This window comes from Theropithecus gelada, chromosome 20, assembly GCF_003255815.1.
Source record: "Theropithecus gelada isolate Dixy chromosome 20, Tgel_1.0, whole genome shotgun sequence".
NCBI classification, from domain to species: Eukaryota; Metazoa; Chordata; class Mammalia; order Primates; family Cercopithecidae; genus Theropithecus; species Theropithecus gelada.
The window spans coordinates 15,842,509-15,865,400 of NC_037688.1; the positions used below are offsets into that span (position 1 = coordinate 15,842,509).

The following is a 22,892-nucleotide window of genomic DNA, read 5'->3' on the forward strand; positions in this document are numbered from 1 at the left end:
ATTGCCGGGGTGGAATTTTGGAAAGCGACCCACACTGGAGACAGGGACTGTGTCTCCCGTTCCTAAGAAGTCACAGTCAGGGCCTCAGTTTCCTCCCTAGTAAGGCGGGGGTGGTGTGCGGGGCTGGACCAGAGGCCAGGGTCTCAAACTGGCCCAAGTAGGAGAGCATCAGTGTGTTCTTTGCAGGACCCTCGGGAGAAGTCAATTGCCAGCGGTTACCTGTGCTGAGCGCCCTGCATGCATCGTTTCAACCAATCCTCATGGCAACACTGGGAGGTGGAAGCTATTACTATCCCCATTCTACAGATGAGGAAACAGAGGCGATTCAGCTAGCTGTGGTGGAGGTGGGATTCAAACCAGGTACATCGTCACTAAAGACCATTCTCTGGACCACTTCTCTATCTTTGATTCCGTCAAGTGGTCCAGGAACTATTTCACCTATGAGCAATATGTGATGCGTGTAATTTGAACATATCAAAGGCCTACAAAATAAACAACCATGCTGTTGAACAAGCACTGCAGCCGTTCTTGAGATTTCGTTATTTACTTATTTTGTCATCTATGACAGCATCAGGGGTCAGTGCCCTGAAGGCTCTGGCTGAGGGGTCTGCCCCCGGTCACCCCAACACCACCTGCCTGTGACTCACAATGATGTCCCCGCCTCTGACAAACTGCAGGCGTATCTGGAACACGGTGATGTCCAGGAAGTAGATGAGGTCACACAGGTAATCTATCAGCAGCCAGAGGTGGATGTTGTCCGGGGTCTGGTAGGGGAAGGCCCAGCGCACGGGAATCAGCCAACAGTTCCAATTCCAGGCCATCACCACGAAGAACAGCCACAGGATATACATCAGGTCTGTGGGGAAGATGGACGGGGCCGCTGGAGGATCAGCCAGGCAAGGCTCTTCACCAGTTGAATCAGGTGGGGCTTTGTTCTTTCTACATTTCCACACTTTCCGTCAACTACTACATGTGGCACTTTTGTAAGAGTGTGTGTGTTTATATGTGTGTATATATATACATGTATATATGTGTGTATATATGAATATATGTATATATGTGGGTATATATATGTGTGTGTATATATATATGTGTGTATATATATATGTGCGTATATATATGTATATATAACTCTCTGCTTTAGGAGCCAGGCACAGTGGCTTATGCCTGTAATCCCAGCACTTTGGGAGGCCCAGGTGGGAGGATTGCTTGAGCCCAGGAGTTTAAGACCAGCCTGGACAACATAGCAAGACCCTATCTCTACTTTAAAAAAAAAAACCAACTATCTGCTTTAAAAATAAATCACTGATAAGCCCTAATAAATCAAATACTCTCAGGAGGGAATATGCTGGTATTATAAGATAATAGGCAGCCAACTAGAAAACTTTCATTCTTCTTTAATTGCTTTCATTCTTCTTTAATTTTTTCCCAAAATGTATTTTCTGCCTTAGTAAATACAGAGTAGTAAATAATGCATGAAGGATGGACAGATAGATGTACAGACAGGTGAATGCATGCATGGATGGATGGGTATTCCAGATCATCTGGTTGGTTATTTGTTTATTTGTTTATTATTTTTGTAGAGATGAGGTCTCACTATGTTGCCCAGGCTGATCCTGAACTCCTGGGCTCAAGCAATTCTTTCACTACAGCCTCTCACAGTGCCAGGATTACAGGTTTGAGCCACTGCACGCAGCTCACCAGGTCATTTGAGAAATCCAGTGGACACCAGGGTTGAAGTCCTGTCCCCCAAATGTGTGACCTTGAGAAAGTCCCTCTCTGGCACCTGCCCTCTTCTGAGAAATCACAGGAAAAGATCAGATAAGAAAGGCAGGGAGTCCGCTGTGAACTTTAAAGTGCTACGCACGTATGAAGTGGTGTTATTTCTGAGGAATATGAAGTGGGCTTAAAGGGAAGCAATAGGAATTCACACTCCTGACCTTTTTCTATTCAGAGCAGGAAAAGGCCAGCATGACCAGAGTGAAAAAAGGACTTGGCCAAGAGTCAGGAGTCCTGGGTCTGCACTAAGTAGTTGCATCTTTACCCTTGCTGACTTCTCTGTGCCTTAGTTTCCTCATCTGTAAGATGGGTGTGATCTTATATTCCTATTCCAGGGACTTTTGTTGTTGTTTTTAAGACAGAGTCTCACTCTTTCACCTAGGTTGGAGTGCAATGGCACGATCTTGGCTCAGTGCAATCTCCACCTCCTAGGTTCAAATGATTCTCCTGCTTCAGCCTCCTGAGTAGCTAGGATTACAGGTGTGCACCACCACACCCAGCTAATTTTTGTGTCTTTAATAGAGGCAGGGTTTCATCATGTTGGCCAGGCTGGGTTTATTTTGAGAATCAGGCAAGAAACTGTGGAATGGTTTTGAAAAGTATGAAAGGTCATGAACCTAGGTCGTTTGTGACTTCCCATCCCACCTCTTGAATCCCCTGACCCTCTTCCCATCCCGCTCCCACTCTCCTGCCCTCTCATGTTACACAGTGGGAACACCCATTCCCCAGGACTCACTGGTCAGTGGGTCAATGCTCTGGGGAAACTGGTACTTCTTCCAGGGGCGGCGTTTGAACTTGCAGCAGAGCATGTCGCAATAGTGCTCCTCTTCCACTGGCTCGGCTTCTGTGGGCTTCGTGGCTGGAGCTGACTCTGGGGCTTTCTTGGCTGGGGCTGTGGGATGACATTGGTGACTATCTGAACCAACCCTGAGGCCCACATAGAGGATGCAGAGAGAAGGGTCCCAACTGCAGACCCTGGATCCAGAGCTGAGGGGACCCTGGCACCATTATGCAAGCTGCTGCAAGCTCTGTGTGCAGAATCCAAGTCGCTCTCCTGGAGTGAACTCCACAACTCCCTCCTCAACAGCAACAGCAACCCGGGTGCCCACCCAGAAACTCTTACCAACTACCAAGCTGGAACTGCTTCTCAGAAGCTGACCCAAACGAGTTGTTTCTGGGCCAGCTGGATGTTTCGGTGTCTGCTTGTGTGTCTATGCATAGACCCCCTTAGTTCCCTCTGATGAGATGGAGTCATTTTGTACCCAGTGTTTCCAGTACCCGTGGTTGGAATGCTGAAGGGCCTAACAAAATCAGGGAAGTGTTGCTCCAGGTTTCTGAGATGGAATCTCAGCTCCTTCATCTCTAAAAACAGAGACCAGATGGGATCACAGCCTCCCTGTGCATCTATGATGATACTTTTGGTGACCCAGGGATTGGCTCTTATAGGTTCAATATGGCTATGTTTTCTAGCTTCAAGACTGTGACATCAGGCTCTGCATGGCCTGTTGTGGGCACCATGATTTCCAAGATACAGCCTTCCTCTGGAAGGATCTAAAAAATCTCCCTGACAAGAGATCATGTGTCTTACTTCCTCCCAATACCTTGAAAGAAAAGAAACATTCGGATAGCGTCAATAAGAACTCTCAAGGCACTGACATCTCTGAAAAATAAGACTGCCTAGTTCCAGAGCAGGCTGTGCACACAATCTGAGTGTAAGACCATAAGATACATTTTAGGCGGCACCACCCACCTACCAGTAGGAAAGGGATGGAAGGGTCAAGGAAGGCACTTCCCCGTGGGAGAGAGGGCCGAGTGCAAGTGGATTGCTGGCCAGAACTTTGATCTTCCCACTCTTGGGTACATATCTCAACCTACGGACCCCAAATCCAGAGAGTGGGGATCTGGGCTTCTCTCATGGACCTCAACCATTTTCTTGGGGCCACCCTCGCCATGAGTTGACAGGGGATTTTGGAGGCCCCACCCCATCCCCGGCCAAGTAGGCCCCCTCCAGCTCCAGACTCACAGGGCTTGGGGCTCTCCTCATCAGAGGTGACATCAGGGTCGATGAGTTTCTCCTTCACTTTCTCTGTCCGCTCCTTGAAGAGCTTCACCAGCTCCTGGAGCCGGTCGTTGATGATGGCGCTATTTGTGCTGGCCGCGGAGGCCGCACGGTCCTGGCCGCTGTGGGAACATCACCCAAAGCTGAGCAGGCTGAGCCGGGAGGGACCCCTGCGCCCCCAGGCCACAGCTGTGCAGCGTCTGTGTCCCACCTTCTGGCAGAGCCTGAAGGAGGTAAGTCCTGCCCCCGTCTCCTTCTGACATCAGAAACCACAGACCCACTGTAATCTCCTAGGAGGAAATTCAGTCCGGGAATAATGCCCAGGTGTTCTGGCCCAGCTTTTGGAAAATGTACCACGTAGGCTCTGATTCAGATGGGCAGTTCTGGAAAACGCGTGACTCCACTTGTAATTTAGGAGGAAACTCTTGGAACTCAGTTTAGAGTTCAGCAAAATTGGGCTGTTCATCCCAGTGCAGGGTTCACATGAGATAAGTGTCCAGGGGCAGAACAGAGAGGGAGCAGGCCTACTTTTTTAGGCTTAGGATATAACTGCTGGAAAAAGCAGTGCAGATACATTCTATATCCCTTTAACATACAGGAATTAAAGTTTCTGCACTGTCAGCAAGAGAGAGAGTGAGAAACAGAGAGAGACAGAGAATGAATGAGTCTGCCTAGCATTCAGCTTAGTGTGGGGTGTGTGCCCTGGGTGCACTGAAGCAGGCCTGTGAATGTGCTTTCTTTCCTCTGAGTGGCCTCACTGAGATCATCTTGCTGAGCTGAATATCTTTTTTATCTTTTTCTTTTCATACATTAAGACACAGAAACTGCAGTCAACTACTCTTTTTGAGCTCAACTGAGGAAGCAGGGCTGGAGAAAACAAGTGTGTGGCTCTTTTTTGTTTTTTTGAGATGAAGTTTCATTCTTGTCGCCCAGCTGGAGTGCAATGGTACGATCTCGGCTCATTCAACACTCACCTCCTGGGTTGAAGCAATTCTCTTGCCTCAACCTCCTGAGTAGCTGGGATTACAGGCACAAGCCACCATGTCTGGCTAATTTTTGTAGTTTTAGTAGAGACGGGGTTTCACCATGTTGGCCAGGCTGGTCTCGAACTCCCGACCTCAGGTGATCCACCTGCCTCGGCCTCCCAAAGTGCTGGGATTACAGGCATGAGCTACTGTATAGTGCCCGGCCAAGTGTGGGGCTTCTAATGAGAGCTGGCATACAGGTGTGGTGGGGACATGAGCTGCTCCCCTACACTCATTCTCTCCTGTGGTGCACACTCACTGGGATACAGCCACCCAGCCAGGGACCACATGCCAGGCTCTCACTATTGGAATGTGAGCTCTCAGGCACAATACATGCAACTAGGGGCCTCCTTGCTGAAGACAGGCCTGGAGTTCTCCCTTTCTAGTGGTGACCAGTGGGATATGGGAAGGTACATGGAGAAAGTGGCAGAGCACTGTCATCTGGGTCCCTAAATGATTGCATGGAGCAGAACCTTCTGCAGACCTGATGCATGCAACTAGTGAGATGACGATGGCATATATGATACATCGTGTTCCTTAAGCCACTGAGCCTTTGAGATCCATTTGTTACAGCAGCCTAGCCTGCCTAGCTAATACATGGGTCTCCAAGTTGACCTCCTTAAGACTTTTCAAGAATAGGTTTTCTCATTTTACCTCATTTCTGCCTTCGTTTCTGATATTAAACCCTACCTCTACCCCTACCCTACCTCATAAAATGTGAGTCCACTGCATGCTACAGTGGGCAACTGGACTGAGGTTGGGGTTGGGACTTCTTCTTGCTTATCTTTTCTAACTTTCCACAGCTCTGTTAAGCACAAACTGCATAAAATTGTGGATAGAAAAAAAGACTGGAAGGAGGAAGGAATGCCTGCTGTCTCCTGTGGCTCATCCAGGAGTCATGGCCAAGGACTGTGATGGGGATTCCAGGCAGAGCCCAGGGCTGGGGCATTCGCCATCCATCAGAGCTTCTCAGATCCTTCAGGAAGATACCTCCCACTGGCCCAGCCCTGGGGACAGTTCGATCTCTGAGACCCAGGTCCCAGTGCCATCGCAGTGCTTTCTGTCTTTCTTTATTTTTCTTTTTTTTTTTTTTTAATGGAGTCTCGCTCTTGTCACCCAGGCTGGAGTGCAGAAGTGAGATCTCAACTCGCTGCAACCTCTACCTCCTGGGTTCAAGCAATTCTCCTGTCTTAGCCTCCCAAGTAGCTGGGACTACAGGCACGTGCCACCACGCTTGGCTAATTTTTGTATTTTTAGTAGAGATAGGGTTTCACCATATTGGTCAGGCTAGTCTCGAACTCCTGACATCAGGTGATCTGCCCACCTCAGCCTCCCAAAGTGCTGAGATTATAGGCGTAAGCTACCGCGCCCGGCTGTCATCACAGTGGTTTCTAAACATTGTTCTGCAGGCCAGCCGCACCACATCCCCTGGGGAGTTCGGAAAATGTGGACTGATCCAGTGCAGCCAGATAGGGCCAAGGAATCTTTTTGTTTGTTTGTTTTTTCACAAACTCCCCAGGGCAGAACCCACTGGAGATCCTGGTGGTCCTCCCTGTCCCCACTGACCTTTCACAATTCAGCAGCAGGAGCCCTGCTGGCAGCTCCCCTCAGCCTCTCCTTCACAAGGGGACCTCTGCCTAGAGATCCCTCCCTCTCCGAGCGCTGCTGGCCGTGGACACAGCTGGGCCCAGAGGTTGAGCCCACTGGATTTTACTGGACTCCTGGGCCAGCCAGAAGCAGCCTGGGCAGGAGATCGATCCTGACTTACTGCTGGGAAGCCACTGGCAAAGTCTGCCTTATAGTGGAAGGTTCTAAAAGCATCCACACTAGCCCCCCCACATCCCCCACCCTCCCCCAAGTCTTTCAACTTTCTGAGACCCCAGAGGGGTCTCACTCAGTGTCCTTTGGGGTGGTGGGGTCCGACCAGGCAACCACTGGGGACTCGGCTGGTGACAACGCCTTAAGCTCTTCAGCCTCATCATCCTCAGAGGGCAGCTTCTTCCTGCAAAGACACAGATGTAGAAGGGGCCTTCAGCAAGGGCAGAGGCCCCAGGGAGAAGTGTCATGACTTTGATCCCTAAAGATCACCTAGAGCCAATTCCCAGATAGAGGATGGGGGTGGAGCATGAACTTCTGAGTCCTCTTTTCCCTGGAGGGAGGGAAAAAGGCAGAAGAGAGGGGCATAGCCACTCTCTAAACCTCAGTCTTCCCATCTGTTAAATGGCTTGGCCTAAAGGTAACATCATTGACTTGGTATTGCACCCCAGTCCTGCCTCTTACCAGTGTGTGGCCTCAGCAAATTACTAAAATACTCTGAGTTACCTCAGTTTCCCCCTCTGTAAAATGGGATTAAATCTACCCAAGTAAATGAGATTCTTACCACTTAGTTCTCAGCTTAAACTTCCTTCCCCCATCCTGCTCCCAGTCTAAAGTCACCCACCTCATTCCCCTCTACTCTCTATCACACCACCTTTTCAGCTATCAGAGAAGCCGTGGAATCCAGTCTCCAGCTTACGGTGTGACCTTGGGTAAGTCCCATCCCCTCCTGAGCCCCAGGCTCCCTATCTGAAGAATGAGGACTAAACGATCCCAGGGTCCTCCATCAGTCAGGAAGTCCAAGTCTGCCATGGAGTGCTGCATTCTGGAGCCATTAGTGTCTTGGTTAATGGTGTCTAGATCTGTCCTGAATTTCAGAGACAAGAAGGTTCTCACACAACCTGCCTCTTACCTGACATCAGCAGGTTTGAGCCTGGGCGTCTGACTAGGTGGAAGAGGTGCCTCTGATACTATTTTATATTGGCATCTTAGGGGCTAACTCTCTGGATTTTCCCACCCTCTACCCCAGCAGTGAGAATGAATTGGTTTCCTGAGGAACGCAAAAGCCTGGGAAAGAGGAAAAAAGATCAAGAGAGACAAATTCCTTAATACCACCAAGAAAGCAAGCTCCACTGTTAGAGAAAGAATCCTGTTTAAGATAGAGTAGAACTAGCTGATGTAGAAACACAAAGATTGCGTCTGGAAGACGCTGCCCAGGCCAATATCTACCAATAGGAAGAGCATTTCATACGTCCATGAATGAAGTCCTGGTGGAGAAGAATGGTCATTCTTAATGACCATAAAACACAGAAGGCTGAGTGTTAGCACACAAAACCAAGAGTCTGGGGACATGGGTATGCATGTCACACATGAAAGCATACGTGTTGTTGACTCATCAGGATGAGCATCAGTCAGTCAGTAGCATGCAGATGAGAGTTCAGGACTTGATATGGTCTGGCTCTGTGACCCCACCAAATCTCATGTTGAATTGTAACCCCCAGTGTTGGAGGTGGGGCTTGGCGGAGGTGATTAGATCATAGGGGTGGAGTTCTCGTGAATGGTTTAGCACCATCCCCCCTTGGTACTGTATAGTGAGTGAATTCTCACGAGATCTGATTGTTAAAAACTGTGTGGCACCTCTCCACTCTCTCAGTCCTGCTTCTGCCATGTGAGAGCCTGTTCCTTTTGCCTTCCACCATGAGTGCAAGCTCCCTGAGGCCTCCCCAGAAGTAGATACTGCCATGCTACCTGTACGCTCTGCGGAACAATGAGCCAATTAAACCTCTTTTATTTATTTATTTATTTATTTACTTACTTACTTATTTATTTGGGACAGAGTCTCGCTCTGTCAACCAGGCTGGAGTGCAGTAGTGCGATCTCGGCTCACTGCAACCTCTGCCTCTGCCTCCCGGGTTCAGGCAATTCTCCTGCCTCAGCCTCTTGAGTAGCTGAGATTACAGGCACGCACCACTATGCCCAGCTAATTTTGTATTTTTAGTAGAGACGAGGTTTCACCATGTTGGCCAGACTGGTCTCAAACTCCTGACCTCAGGTGATCCGCCTGCCTTGGCCTCCCAAACTGCTGGGATTACAGGCATGAGCTACTGCGCCCGGCCATGATTACTTGACCAGGGCCTTCACTTCCGTGAGGTTTGATCAGAAATGGAATCCATAGGCAGGGAGCTTCACCTTGGGACCAAGCCTGACAAGGATCTTCAGTGATTAATCTGCAATTCCCAGCAGAAGCTGAAAACTCCAGCCAGTCCCCAAATTCCACCCTTTCCCCAGCTGGAGTCAGAGGAGGAGCCTCCCTTGGGTTCCTTCTCTGGGAACACAGCCTGGGGCCAAGCCCTGAGCTGCCCAAACCTGCTGACATCTGCACATCTTCCCAAGAAGCTCACGTCAGCAGAGGTTCCTACTCCAGCCCCTGAGGGCCAATCACAGAGCTGGGCAGGAGGACACTGGGGACAGGGGTCACTGAAGCCATCACCGTGCAGACACAACACTCCACTGGGACCCAAACCTGAGTCTGCCAGGGCTCTAGGCCAGCGCTCTTCCCCAGCCTCACCACCTTGACTCCGGATTCCACCACTAGGGTTTCTAGGGGGATACAGAGGGAGGGATGTGTGGCATCCACCTTGATTCCAGAAGGCTCTGAAATGATCCTGTTGCTTTCTGCCAACTCACCTAGGATGGCAAAACTCATGGATTCACTTTTTTCACACTGTAATTAACAAGAACAGCCCCACACAAGAAGACTGGGGCCAAAAATCCCATTGCTGGGACCCAACGTCAGTCCTCCTGTGCCCAGCACAGGGCATTCTCCTGAGCCTAGAAAGTGCACACTGCCACCAGACACTGCAGCTCATGCCTGTAATCCCAACTTTGGGAGGCCGAGGCGGGCTGATCACTTGAGGTCAGGAGTTCAACACCAGCCTGCCCAACATGGTGAAACCCCGTCTCTACTAAAAATACAAAAATTAGCCAGGCATGGTGGTGGGCACCTATAATCCCAGCTACTCAGGAGGCTGAGGCAGGAGAATCACTTAAATCCGGGAGTCAGAGATTGTAGTGAGCTGAGAACACGCCACTGCATTCCCGCCTGGGCAACAGGCAACAAGAGCGAAACTCCACCAAAAAAAAAACCATGAAAGTGCAAGCTGCCCCAGAGAAGCCAGAATGAGGGCCTAAGCTGGCAGCTCCTGGCCCCCCAGCACTGCCTGTGTCTGGCCCTGTGCTCAGTACCTTAGGGTGCAGTAGCTTGTTAAATTCTCACAATTCTAGTAACCAGGTGGTGTTTCTTTCCTCATCTTACATGAGGAAAATGGAGGCCTAGGGAGGTTAAATGACCCGCCTTAAGACCCACATCTTACAAGTGGTGCTCTGGGATTCATCCCAAGTGATGGCCTGAAGCTGGAAGGAGGGCCTTGCCCAAGCTCCTCTGTGGCTTTTTGGCCCTCGTCAGTTGCTCCCAATGTTCATTCTGTCCCCGCTCAGAGTCAGCCCCACTGGCCTCGGCCTCCACAGAGAGGCAGGCCTCAGAACTCTCACCTCTCAGGGGTGGGCTCAGGCAGAGGTTTCCCGCCCCGTTTCTCATAGTCACATTCAACCTGGCACTTGCTTGTTTATTTGGTTACTTGTTCATTGTCTATCTTGGCCCCTCTAGAATGTCAGCCCCATGAGGGCAGGCCCCTGCCAGGCTTCTCCCTCATGTATTCCCAGCATCCAGGGCAGAGTTCAGCACATACAGATGTTCAGTACATGCTTGTGAATGCACGAATGACAGGGACAAGAGGAGCCTCACAGACTCAGCTCGCAAGCGGAAGTACAGAGGCTTGGATTTCAGCCCCACATGATCTTGGTCCCTTCTCTCCCCTAAATATGCCACCCCCTACCCAACCCAGCCTGCGTCGTTTCCCTGCCCACATAAAGGGAACAGGGGTAAATAGAGCAGACGTCTACAAGTGGAGCCATTTCTGGATTCCCTAATGGGCTTTGTACATAATTCAGTGAACTAAACATAAGAACTGATGAAGTTGTGAGCTGTACTCCCAGGCCCAGTGAAACTGTGTCTCTTTTCTCTACGTTAAGACCTCACAGCCCTCAGTTTGCTACACCTAGCCATCTCCATTCTGACAGGCTTCTGACCTCAGCTGAGCAATTACTCAGGAGCTCATGGATGAGAGCAAAAGTTAGCTAAGAAGAAAGAACCATCGCTCCATCCAGCCAGTGCAGAAGAGGTGCAGACAGCCCCCCTTAGCTTAAAAATCACTGTCCTGCCCTTGGCAGTTTGCCTCCAGCTGCACACAGAGCCTTCTCCCAGGCACCTGGCTTGAGTTGTTCGAAAGCAGCTCTAACCACTCAGCAACAAATTTATCTGAAGAGGTGTCAAAATGTGGACCACCTTGACTAGGAGTGTCACTCTTGAGAAAGGAACCCAAGGGTAGAGAGCAGAAGACCAAACACGTGATCATGGTACCATTATGGATAGGACCCAACAAGAGCAGATTTGTTAAGTTCATTCCAGCCCATGGAGCTGGAGGAATACCCAGCAGCCATCATAACTGAGCATTAAGGAGACAGCCCAGCAATATGGAAAAGGGTTCATGGAATGAGACAGCACCATAAACTGGATCCCTCCTCCAATTAAAACCATTCAAGACCATGGGCCTAACCAAGGCATAGAGGAGAATGCAGAGCAGTAAAAACACCATCTTGGGTGGTGGGATTTAGATGATTATTTTTCTAGTGTTCTGTGGTGTTTTCATTATATTATCTATTATCTTTTTTTTTTTTTTCTTGAGACAGAGTCTCAATGGCATGATCTTGGCTCACTGCAACTGCCGCCTCCCAGGTTCAAGCAGTTATCCTACCTCAGCCTCCTTAGTAGCTGGGACTACAGGCATAAGCCACCATGCCCAGTTAATTTTTGTATTTTTTAGTAGAGATGGGGTTTTGCCATGTTGACCAGGCTGGTCTCAAACTCCTGACCTCAGGTGATCCATCTGCCTCCACCTCCCAAAGTGCTGGGATTATAGGCATGAGCCACTGTGCCCAGCCCACATTATATTATCTAATAATACAATGGGTGGATGACACTGAAAGCACAGGTAACAAAAGCAAAACATAGACAAGTAGGATTATCTCCATCTAAAAAGCTTCTGCATAGAAGGAAACAACAGAGTGAAAAGAAAGCCTGCAGAATGGGAGAAAATCTTTGAAAATTATATATTTGACAAATAAAAGAAACTCCTACACCTTAATATGAAAACAAACACACACATTACCTAACTAAAAAATAGGCAAAGAACTCGAATAGACATTTCTCCAAAGAAGACATACAAATGGCCAGCAGGAATATGAAAAGCTACTCAACATCACTAATCGTTGGGTGTATTAGTCCATTTTTACACTGCTACAAAGGACTACCTGAGCCTGGATAATTTACAAAGGAAAGAAGTTTAAGTGACTTATAGTTCCACGTGGCTGGGGAGGCCTCAGGAAACTTACAATCATGGAGGAAGGCAAAGGGGAAGCAAGGCACATCTTACACAGCAGTGAGAGAGAGAGAGAGAGAGAGAGAAAGAGAGAGAGAGAGAGAGAGAGAGGGAGAGAGAGAGAGAGACTTTTTCTTTTAAATTTATAAAGAAAAGAGGTTTAATTGACTCCCAGTACTGTAGGCTTAACAGGAAATATAACTGGGAGGCCTTAGGAAACAAACAATCATGGCAGAAGGCAGAGGGGAAACAGGTACATCTTCCCATGACAGAGCAGGAGAGAGAGAGCAAATGGGGAGGAGCCACACATTTTTAAATGCCAGAAGTGCCACAGTTTTAAACCATTGGATCTCGTGAGAACTCACTGTCATGAGAACAGCATGGGGAAAACCATGCTGTTCATGATCCATTCACCTCCCACCAGGTCCCTCCCTCGACACATGGGGATTACATTTCGAGAGGAGATTTGGGTGGGGACACAGAGCCAAACCATATAATCAGGGAAATACAAATTAAAACCATAATGAGATACCATCTCACATCTGTTAAGATATCTGTGATCCAAAAAAAAAAAAAAGAAACCAGAAAATAACAAGCATTGACGAGTATGTAGAGAAATAGGAAAAATAGTATAGTCACTGTGGAAAACAGCATGGTGGTTCCTCAAAATATCATAAATAGGACTGCCATATAATCCAGCAATCCCTCTTCTGGGTGTTTATCCAAAATAATAAAAATCAGGATCTCAAAGAGATATTTGCACTCCCATGTTCATTGTAACACTATTCACAATGGCCAAGAGATGGAAACAATATAAATGTCCATCAACAGATAAAGAAAGAAAATGTGGGCTGGGTTGTAATTCCAGCACTTTGGGAGGCTAAGGCAGGTGGATTGCTTGAGCTCAGGAGTTTGAGACCAGCCTTTGTCAACATACTAGGACCCCATCTCTACAAAAAATAAAAATTAGCTGGGTGGTGGCACGTACCTGTAGTCCCAGCTACTTGAGAGGCTGAGAAGGGGGAAATGCTTGAGCCTAGGAGGTTGAGGCTGCAGTGGGCCAATATCATACCACTGCACTCCAACCTGGGTGACAGAGGGAGATCTTGTCTGAAAGGAAGAAAGCAGGGGACGGGAGGGAAGGGAGAGGAAGGGAGGGGAGGGGAGAGAGACGGGGAGGAGGAGGGGGAGGGGGAGGGGGAAGGAAGGAGAAAAGAAAAGAAGAAAGAAAAGAAAATGTGGTATATCCATACAATGGGATATTACTCAGCCTTAAAAAGCAAGAAAATCCTGTCACATGCTACAATGTGGATGAATCTTAAGGACATTGTGCCAAGAGAAATAAGCTAGTCCCAAAAAGATAAATACTGCATGATTCCACATATATGAGATATCTAAAGTAGTCAAGCTCATAGAAACAGAAAGTAAAATGAAAAAGTAGAATGGTGGCTGCCAGGGGCTGGGGCAGGGGTGAAGGGAAGAAAGGGGAGTTGCTGTTCAATGGGTATAGAGTTTCAGTCATGCAAGATGAAAAATTCTAGAGATCTGCTGTAAAATAATGTGCATATAGGTAACAATACTGTACTGTACACTTAAAATTTAAGAGTTTTTTTTTAAAAAAAAGACTTGGTGAGTTATAATCATATGCAAGTTTTAATAGCATCCTGTCGAAGATGAAATAAAATAAAATGAGGAGGTAGAAATCAATTCTGTAACATTTATTATATATTACTATGTTATTTATTTAAAAATTTTTTTTTAATTATTTTTTGAGACAGATTCTTGCTGTGTTGCCCAGGCTGCAGTGCAATGGCACCATCCCAGTTCACTGCAACCTCTGCATCCCAGGCTCAAGCAATTCTCATGCCTCAGCCTCCCGAGTAGCTGGGATTACAAGAGTGTGCCACTATGCCTAGCTACTTTTTTTGCATTTTTAGGAAAGACAGGGTTTCGCTATGTTGGCCAGGCTGGTCTTAAACCCCTGGCCTCAAACAATCCTACCTCAGTCTCGCAAAGTGCTGGCACTACAGGCAGGAGCCACCATGTCCCACTATTACTATATTATTTATTATATTATTCCTTCTAACTTATAGCTGAGGGCATTTGGGACAGGGCCTCCCATGAGAGCTTTTATAAGAGCCCTAAGCCAGGAGTAAGGAAAACCAGGAAGGGGCATCATAGTCCCACTTCTGACACCAACTCGCTGTGTGTGATTTTAGTCCAGCTGCTTCTCCCTCTGGCCTCAGTCTCTTCTCTGCCAGATAAACAGGTGGCATAGTGCCGAGAAAAGCCCAAGAGAAGCATAAAAGGTAACCTGTGTGTCCCCAAGGCTGAGCTTGGGACTGCGAGGGTGTCGGATTTGGCAGGAGACGGTGGCGGCAACACGGGTGAGGGTGGATTCTTTTCTGCCAAGAGGGGGCAGCTATCAGCATCCGTATCTTCCACCTGCACTTCCGGGTGCTCTTTCGTGGCAGGCACTGGGGGAGAGGAAGGAGAGGAGAAAGTCAGAGAGAGACAAAAGCCGGGTCCCAGTAGTCTGGCTGTGTTCTTGAAGAAAACCACAGAAAGCATGTTTGGAGGGGGGCTCTGATAGCTTCACTTCCCAATGGGGCACACAGAAAAGCTCCATGCAGGGGGTACAAGAATGTGGTGCCTGGGGTCCTCTAAGGGTCACAGCCACCAGCCCAGGAGCCATGAAAGAAGCCACAGAAGCCATAAGAGCTCCCCTACACAGCCTGGAGCCCAGCTCTCCTAGCTCTCAAAGCCCAGTTTGGTTTCCCTGCACTTGAGCAAGCTCCAAGAGCTGAGGCAGTGGCAGCCTCCAGAGAGGGCATGGGGAGCCAGAGTCCTGGCACCTGGCCTAGCACAGCCTGAGTCAGCTGCTTCCCCCACTCTGAGCTTCAGTTTCCCCACCCCAAGTTAGGGTGACCATGCCTTCCCAGGCATGTGGGGAGGAGCCAGAAGGCACAAGTCCTCACATTCTTAAAGATTTTTTTTTTTTTTTTTGAGTCGGAGTCTTGCTCTGTCTCCCAGGCTGGAGTGCAGTGGCGCAATCTCAGTTCACTGCAAGCTCCGCCTCCCGAGTTCATGTCATTCTCCTGTCTCAGCCTCCCAAGTAGCTGGGCTCGGCTCACTGCAAGCTCCACCTCCCAGGTTCATGCCATTCTCCTGCCTCAGCCTCCTAAGTAGCTGGGAATACAGGCACATGCCACCACACCCAGCTAATTTTTTGTATTTTTAGTAGAGATGGGGTTTCATCATGTTAGCCAGGATGGTCTTGATCTCCTGACCTCTTGATCCGCCCACTTTGGCCCCTCAAAGTTGCTGGGATTACAGGCGTGAGCACCCGGCCAAGTCCTCACATTCTTTTTAAAAATTATTTTATTTATTTGTTTGTTTTTGAGACAGGGGGTCTCACTCTGTCACCCAGGCTGGAGTGCAGTGGCACAATCACAGCTCACTGCAACCTCTGTCTCCCAGGATCAAGTGATCCTCCCAGCAGCCTCCCAAGTAGCTGGGACCACAGACACACACCACCATGCTCAGCTAATTTTTGTATTTTTTGTAGAGATGAGGTCTTTCCATGTTGCCCAGGCTGGTCTCGAACTCCTGAGCTCAGGTGATCAGCTCAGGCTCGTCTCGAACTCCTGAGCTCTTCCTAAAGTGCTGGGATTATAGGCGCAAGTCACTGGGCCCGGCTGGCCTCACATTCTTGAAGAGCATCAAATGGAGACATTGGCGGGGTCCCTCCAATCAAGGGTAACAGACTGCGTAGTGTGTGCTACTCCCTATTTGGGTACCTGCTTGGGTATGTCCTTATTCTTGTACATGCCAGGGGCCCCCAAATTCATCAGCTAGCCTAACTCTGGACCTCTGAGAGGCCCTGTACTATGTCCCACATTCTGAGAATCGGGTCCTCTCCAGGGAGCCTGGACATGGCCCTACCTTGGGCTCCATCACCTACCTCAGGGACTTCAGGGACAGGTCTGCCCCACGTCCAAGGTCAGAGGATACTGAGAGGCTGGGCTGGTATTCCTCCTTCTCCCCCACACCTAGGGGGTCTACCCAGTAGCAGCTGGGCACAGGTGTGGGCACCAGCAAGGCAGGCAGGGATACACCCCCAAAAGAGGGAAGCGGGGGGATTTTGAAATAATTATATATGCGCTTTTTCTTTCTTTTCTTTTCTTTTTTTTTTTTTTCTGAGATGGAGTCTCACCCTGTCACCCAGGCTAGAGTACAGTGGTGTGATCTTGTCTCACTGCAACCTCTGCCTCCCAGGTTCAAGCCATTCTCCTTTCTCAGCCTCCTGAGTAGCTAGGATTACAGGCCCCTGCCACCACACCTGGCTAAATTTTGTATTTTTAGTAGAGACGGGGTTTCACTATGTTGGCCAGGCTGGTCTCGAACACCTGATGTCAGGAGATCTGCTGGCCTTGACCTCCCAAAGTGCTGGGATTACAGGCATGAGCCACCACACCCAGCCAATATGTGCTTTTTTCCAAATGGCCTTTATGAGAAAATACAGCACTCTGTTAAATTGCTTACACTTACTCTATAGTTTGATGGATCGAACCCTAAATCCTCTGGAGAAGAGGATGAGCAGGACTGGAGAAGTTGTTAAAAATGTAAGGGGAGCCAGGCACAGTTGCTCATGCCTGTAATCCCAGCACTTTAGAAGACTGAGGTGGAAGGATCCCTTAAGTTCAAGAGCAGCCTGAGCAACATAGCAAAATCCCACCTCTACAAAAATACGAAACTCAGCTGGTCACAGTGTTCCACCTACTTGGGAGGCTGAGGTTGGAGGATAGCTTGAACCTGGGAGGTCGAGCCTATAGTGAGTCAAGATCGCGCCTACTACACTCCAGCCTCGGCGACAGAGCGAGACCCTGTCTCACAAAATAATAAAAAATAAAATAAAATGGAAGTAATGTTCTTACTCCAGCTTCTTATTACCTTGTCTGTAGCATCTAGAATAATCATATGCTCTAGCACAGCTGGGTCAGCCCCCTGTGTCAACGTGTCCCCGGAAACATTTCCCCAAGTGTGGGGCTCCCAGAGACTGGGGAGGACAGGAGATGTTCTTTGATGGTACAGACAAAGCAAAAGATAACCTAGAATAAGAATATTACTCCCAGTCAGGCGTGGTGGCTCACGCCTGTAATTCCTGCACTTTGGGAGGCTGAGGCAGGAGGATCACCTGAAGTCAGAAGTTCAAGGCCAGCTTGGCCAACATGGCAAAACTCCATCTCTACTAAAAATACAAAAATTCCCCGGGTGTGGTGGCATGTGCCTATAATCCCAGCTACTCGGGAAGCTGAGGCAGGAGAATGGTGTGAACCCAGGAGGTGGAGCTTGCAGTGAGCCAAGATTGCACCACTTCACTCCAGCCTGGGCAATAGAGCAAGACTTCGTCTCAAAAAAAAAAAAAAAGTTACCCCTCTTTTAGTGAATAGCCAGAGAGGAAGTCTCAGGTCGGTGCCTCTGTGGCCTTAGAACCTCTCTTACACAGCCTAATCCCACTTGCAGCTAAGAGAGCAGGCCCCAGATTTGCACCTTCAGTGGGCCCATCCGTCTCATTAGAAAACAGCAATACCATTGTGTTTTCATTTTATTTGAGGTTATTTTTATTTATGCCTCTGTTTATGGCAAGCAATGCTGGTTTTTCATTTGAATAGTAATAAGAAGTTTTCCTATTTAAATATACTTAGTTAAATAAAAAAGAGAATCCACTGAAAGAAAAATAGTAAGCAAATAAAATTAGAGTTGGGGGTGGGCACGGTGGCTCATGCCTGTAATCACAGCACTTTGGGAGGCTGAGCCAGGCAAATCACCTGAGGTCAGGAGTTCAAGACCAGCCTGGCCAACATGGTGAAACCCTGTCTTTACTAAAAATACAAAAATTAGCCCGGCAAGCTAGCGCACACCTGTGGTCCCAGCTACTCGGGAGGCAGAGGTTGCAGTGAGCTGAGATGCTACCACTGCACTCCAGCCCGAGCAACAGAGCAAGACTCCGTCCCCCTCCCCCGTCCAAAAAAAAATAATAGAACTGGTACAGATTTAGCAGTTATCAGGGAGTGGCCTGTGGAGATGGGAACTGGGGGATGCTTTGAGGTCTTTTTATTTTGTTTCCTTTCTTTTCTTCTTCTTTTTTTTCTTTTTTTTTTTTTTTTTTTTTTTTGCAATTCAGTATCCTCAATGATAGGGGTAGGCTGCTTTGGCATAGTAGATTCAAGGCTTGCCTAGAAGGTGGAGGCCGGGGTGGCACCCCTTACTGTTGGATGATCTGTGTGCCACCTCACCTCCTCTCTGTGCCCACCTCAAGCCAGGGAGAGGAGAGAAGGACAACAGTGGATGTCTTCCCATGAAATGTTCTGTCCTGCCTGACTGGACTGATCTCAGAGGCAGCCCTGCACCGTGTCAACCACAGATAAACAAGCCAATCAAAAGGGAAAGCAGGCATGTCTGGCTTGGGTTAAGTCGGAAAGTGGCAGGAGTTAGTCCGGGGTGCCAGTATGTCCCTGAGCTCTTTGTCTTCAGGCAGTGAGCAGTGGCAGCCCAAAGGCCACTACGGGGACCTTGTCACAATCAATGGATCCAGACAGCCCTCGCTCCACCCTAGCCTCTGAGGCTGCCTGTCTGCACCTGGAGCTTCTTTCCTGAAATGGAATTTGCTGAGCGGCAAACTTAAGGTCAATGGGTTCTATCTGCAATCAGCACCCACATTCCTCTTCTATTCCATTTCCCTCCTTTCATTCCCCTCCAGTCTGATCCCAGACTCCCTGTCCGAGCCTCTTGGCCTAGAGATCTGAGCAAGTGACTTGTTTAAACTAAGGTGTGAATGATTACCTATATAAAAATGATGTGCCTAAAGAAAGAAATGTATGTTTAACCCGAAAAAATGAATTGCTGGCCAGGCACGGTGGCTTATGCCTGTAATCCCAACACTTCGGGAGGCCGAGGCGGGCAGATCACTTGATATCAGGAGTTTGAGACCACCCTGGCCAACATGGCAAAACCCCGTCTCTACTAAAACACAAAAAGTAGCCAGGTGTGATGGTGTGTGCCTGTAATCCCAGCTACTCGGGAGGCTGAGGCACAAGAATTGCTAGGAGGCAGAAGTTGCAGTGAACTGAGATCACGTCACTGCACTCCAGCCTGGGTGACAGAGAGAGACTGTCTCAAAAAAAAAAAAAAAAGAAAAAGAAAAAAAAAGAAAAGAAAGAGAAAGAGGAAGAGAGAGAGAAAAAATAAATGAATTGCTAATTGTAGTGGAATTTTAGGCATGAAGAGAAGGGGGCTAAAACCTCTCAAGTCACTACCACAAAGCAGGATGAAGGTATTGATCGGCAGAGGAAGAGGAGATGGTTTTCCATAAGCACAACTAGTGGTCCACACCATGACCACAGCACCCAGGGAAGAAGACAGCCCCAGCCATGCAGAAGCACATGCCACAGATATGAGCATGCTGGGTGGGGCAGGATCGTGCTACCTAGTCGGCGGATGGAGCTCCTGGTCTCCTTGGCGAAGCTGGAGTTGGACAAGCTGGTTCTCCGGGAGGTGAGGACAGGGATGCGGGTGACTGGGACACGGTAGCTGGGCACATTAGGGAGATGCTCTACCAGGTTTTGGAGCGCAGAGGCAGGGGCCACCTGGCCAGGTAGCTGGTCCTGGACTAGGCGATTCAGCTCCATGTTCTGGCCTGGTGTAGCCATGGTGCTGGGGCCAGAGGGTCTCAGGCAGAGGTGCGACCCTGGGAACTGCAATTAGGAGCACAGAGTTGAGGGAGATGATATGTGGGGGTCCTCCCACCAGCCTAACACGACCAGCCTGGTGCCTACCTGCATTTTCAGCAGTGCTACCCAAAGCCAGAAGCATGACTCTTGTCCCTGGAGTTCAATGTCTAATGTGTCATCAGGTCCTGTGGCTGGCCACCCAAGAGCACCAAGGGACAGCCCAGGAGGCCCCCAACTTCTCATGCCCCCTCCACTTACCAACCACCAGCAGCATTTCCCAAAAATATTAGAATCAAAGAACCCAGAACTCACAGACTCTCAGATTCCTAGACCCAAAGAACCCAGGACTCAAACATTCTTAGCCTGGTAGAATTTTCCAGTCCAAAACAGCCCTGGAGGTCAATTAATTTCACTTCCAACCAGAAGCAGTAACTCTTCCTATGGCCCTGGTTCCCCACCTGGGCTATGCATTGGAATCACCTGGGAAGGTCTGACGATTTCTGTTACCCAGGCCCATTCCCAGAGATTCTGATTTAATGACTGGGATGAGGCCTGGCAGCAGGAATTGTTAAATCTCCCCAGGTGATTCCAATGGGCTGTCAGGTTTGAGAACCAGGGCTCAAGGCTATTGCCCCTCAAACACACACGTGCAGACAAATCACCAGATCTTATTCCCATGAGGAGTCTGATTCAGCAGGTCTGGACTGGGACCCAAGTTTCTCATTTCTAACCAGCGCCCGGGTTACACCAAAGCTGCTGGGTCTAGGTCCATACTTTTTTTTTTTTTTTTTTTTTTTCCTTGAGATGGAGTCTCGCTCTGTCACACAGGCTGGAGTGCAGTGGCGCGATCTGGGCTCACTGCAAGCTCCGCCTCTTGGGTTCACGCCATTCTCCTGCCTCAGCCTCCCAAGTAGCTGGCACTACAGGTGCCCACCAGCACGCCCAGCTAATGTTTTCTGTATTTAGCAGAGATGGGGTTTCACTATGTTAGCCAGGATGGTCTCGATCTCCTGACTTCGTGATCCGCCCACCTCGGCCTCCCAAAGTGCTGGGACTACAGGTGTGAGCCACTGCGCCTGGCCAGGCCCATACTTTTGAGTGCAAATGGCTATGCCTCAGCGTTTCTCAGATGTGGGTCCCAGACCACCTGCTTCCAAATCACCTGGGGAAGGGGCAGAACCAGCCCCACCGAACCAAGCCTGCATCTGTTTGCTCCTGGTCTTTTTCATCCATGTGGGGACCCAGCCCTAGGCCTGGACTTAGTAGGAATTCCTATAGATATGTGTTGAAGTTAACAAAGAACCCTTTTCAAAGACCAAGTAGGGAGCAAGCTCAGGACACTCAGGGTTAGGACACCCAGGGTTAGGACACCTGGGTCCAGTCCCATTTCAACCGCTCGCTGGCCGAGACACATCCTTGTCCCAATATTGACTCCTCCCTCAGTGCCAGCCACAGTTTGGGATGCCTTTGACACATTGTCTCCCCTACTCTGCCCAGCAACCTGTGACCTAGGTACTATTATTGCCCCATTTTTCTTGATTTGGAAGTCATGGTTCAGAGAGGTCACAGAACTGGCTCTGGGTCACACAGCAAGGAAGAGAGAGAGGAGCCAGGAGTGAAATGTAGGTCTGTGCCTTGACCTCTTGGCCAAATCCGCACACACAGAACCTCAGCTTTCTCATCTGTAAAATGGCCTGTCTGCCTCACAGAGCGGCTGAAGACCCATGGCGTGGGGAAGGTGGAGTGTAAGGCACGCAATACCCGCCAGCCTGGGGTTGGGGCCCGCCTGTCCCGGCTCCAGGGCCCAGCTGTTGCTGGACTCCTTGGGGCTTTTTCTCCGCCGTTGCTTGAGTTCTCAGGATTGAGGGCAGGGTGGTAAATCACAGCAAAATATATGTGCTGGGTACAGCTGGAGATCAGGAAAAGCTCAGAAAGAGACGTGGAGTCCAGGACACTCTGTTAGCAAGTTCTGGTTCCAGTTTTCACTCCACATGTGATGTCTGAGCCAAACCCTCACTGGGCAGTAGCCCAAGCGCTGCATCCTCACTGAGCAGAAATGGCAAGAGAGGCTGGCAGGAGGGACTGGCTGGGAGGGGCTGGTTAGGAGGGGCCTGCAGGAGGGGCTGGCAGAGACAGGTTGGCAGGAAGGAGTTGGCTGGGATCGGGATTTCCCCGGCCCCACTGGGAGTCCTGGGCCTCAGTGCAATTCCTTAGAGCCTTTGAGATATATCAGTAGGCTCTGATAATGTGGCCCCAAGACACCAAGGATGGGATTTTCCTGAAGACAGGGTGGCTGAGGGGGCAATGGGGGGAAGGAGATGGAGGGAGAGGAGGAGGGGTTGACCCTGCACGGAGGCTGCCTCCAGCCTGAAAGGACCTCAGATATTCTTGTGCAAACCACCACCACCACCACCACACCTACCTCCTGAACTGGCAGACTTGGCCTCAGCCTCAGGCTCCTCCTTGGTCTCCACGTGGTCCTGGTGTTCCTTTTCAGTCTCCTCTTCAGCCTCCTCCTTGGCCTTCTCTTCAGCCTCCTTCTCGGCCTCCTCCCCAGCTTCCTCCCACAGCTTCTGCAAAGATAAAGTGGAAACAGGAACTGTAACCATCAGCCCCCAGCCCTAGTCTCAGCAGCTCCTGTTAGATCTGCCTTCAGGAGTCCACACGGGCCCAGTTCTGCTTCTTGCCCTGTCCAGCCAGTCACGTCCTGCCAGCCCACCTTCTGGGCATCCCGGGAGTAGCCTACAACCTGTAGAGGGCAGTGCACCCAGGACCTACGGGTCCTAACAGCTGGACTTGTCACCTGTGATGAGGGACACTCTCTTGCAGCCTGGCACATGGGGGAACAAAGCATCCACAGCACCACACTTCACAGTGTGCGAGCCCTTTTGGGTCCTCCTACAGGCCCCAGGGAGGTGTCTGTAGCCCCCTCGCACACAGGTGGCCACTGGGACCCAGCGTAGGGAGGTGACTTGCCCTAAGC

At 49.5% G+C, this 22,892-nt stretch overlaps 1 protein-coding gene across 2 annotated transcripts in view; it reads right to left on the minus strand.

Moving 5' to 3' along the window:
- CNGB1 (cyclic nucleotide gated channel beta 1) overlaps nt 1-22,892 on the minus strand; it is an 88,832-nt gene that overhangs the window by 34,717 nt on the left and 31,223 nt on the right. For both annotated transcript variants that reach the window (XM_025370577.1, XM_025370576.1), the window contains exons 16-21: nt 22,332-22,482; nt 14,491-14,653; nt 6,758-6,865; nt 3,803-3,960; nt 2,516-2,671; nt 648-856 (exon numbers count right to left, since the gene is read on the minus strand). In XM_025370577.1, the coding sequence (XP_025226362.1) occupies nt 648-856; nt 2,516-2,671; nt 3,803-3,960; nt 6,758-6,865; nt 14,491-14,653; nt 22,332-22,482 (945 nt within the window). The remainder of the gene's footprint in view (nt 1-647; nt 857-2,515; nt 2,672-3,802; nt 3,961-6,757; nt 6,866-14,490; nt 14,654-22,331; nt 22,483-22,892) is intronic.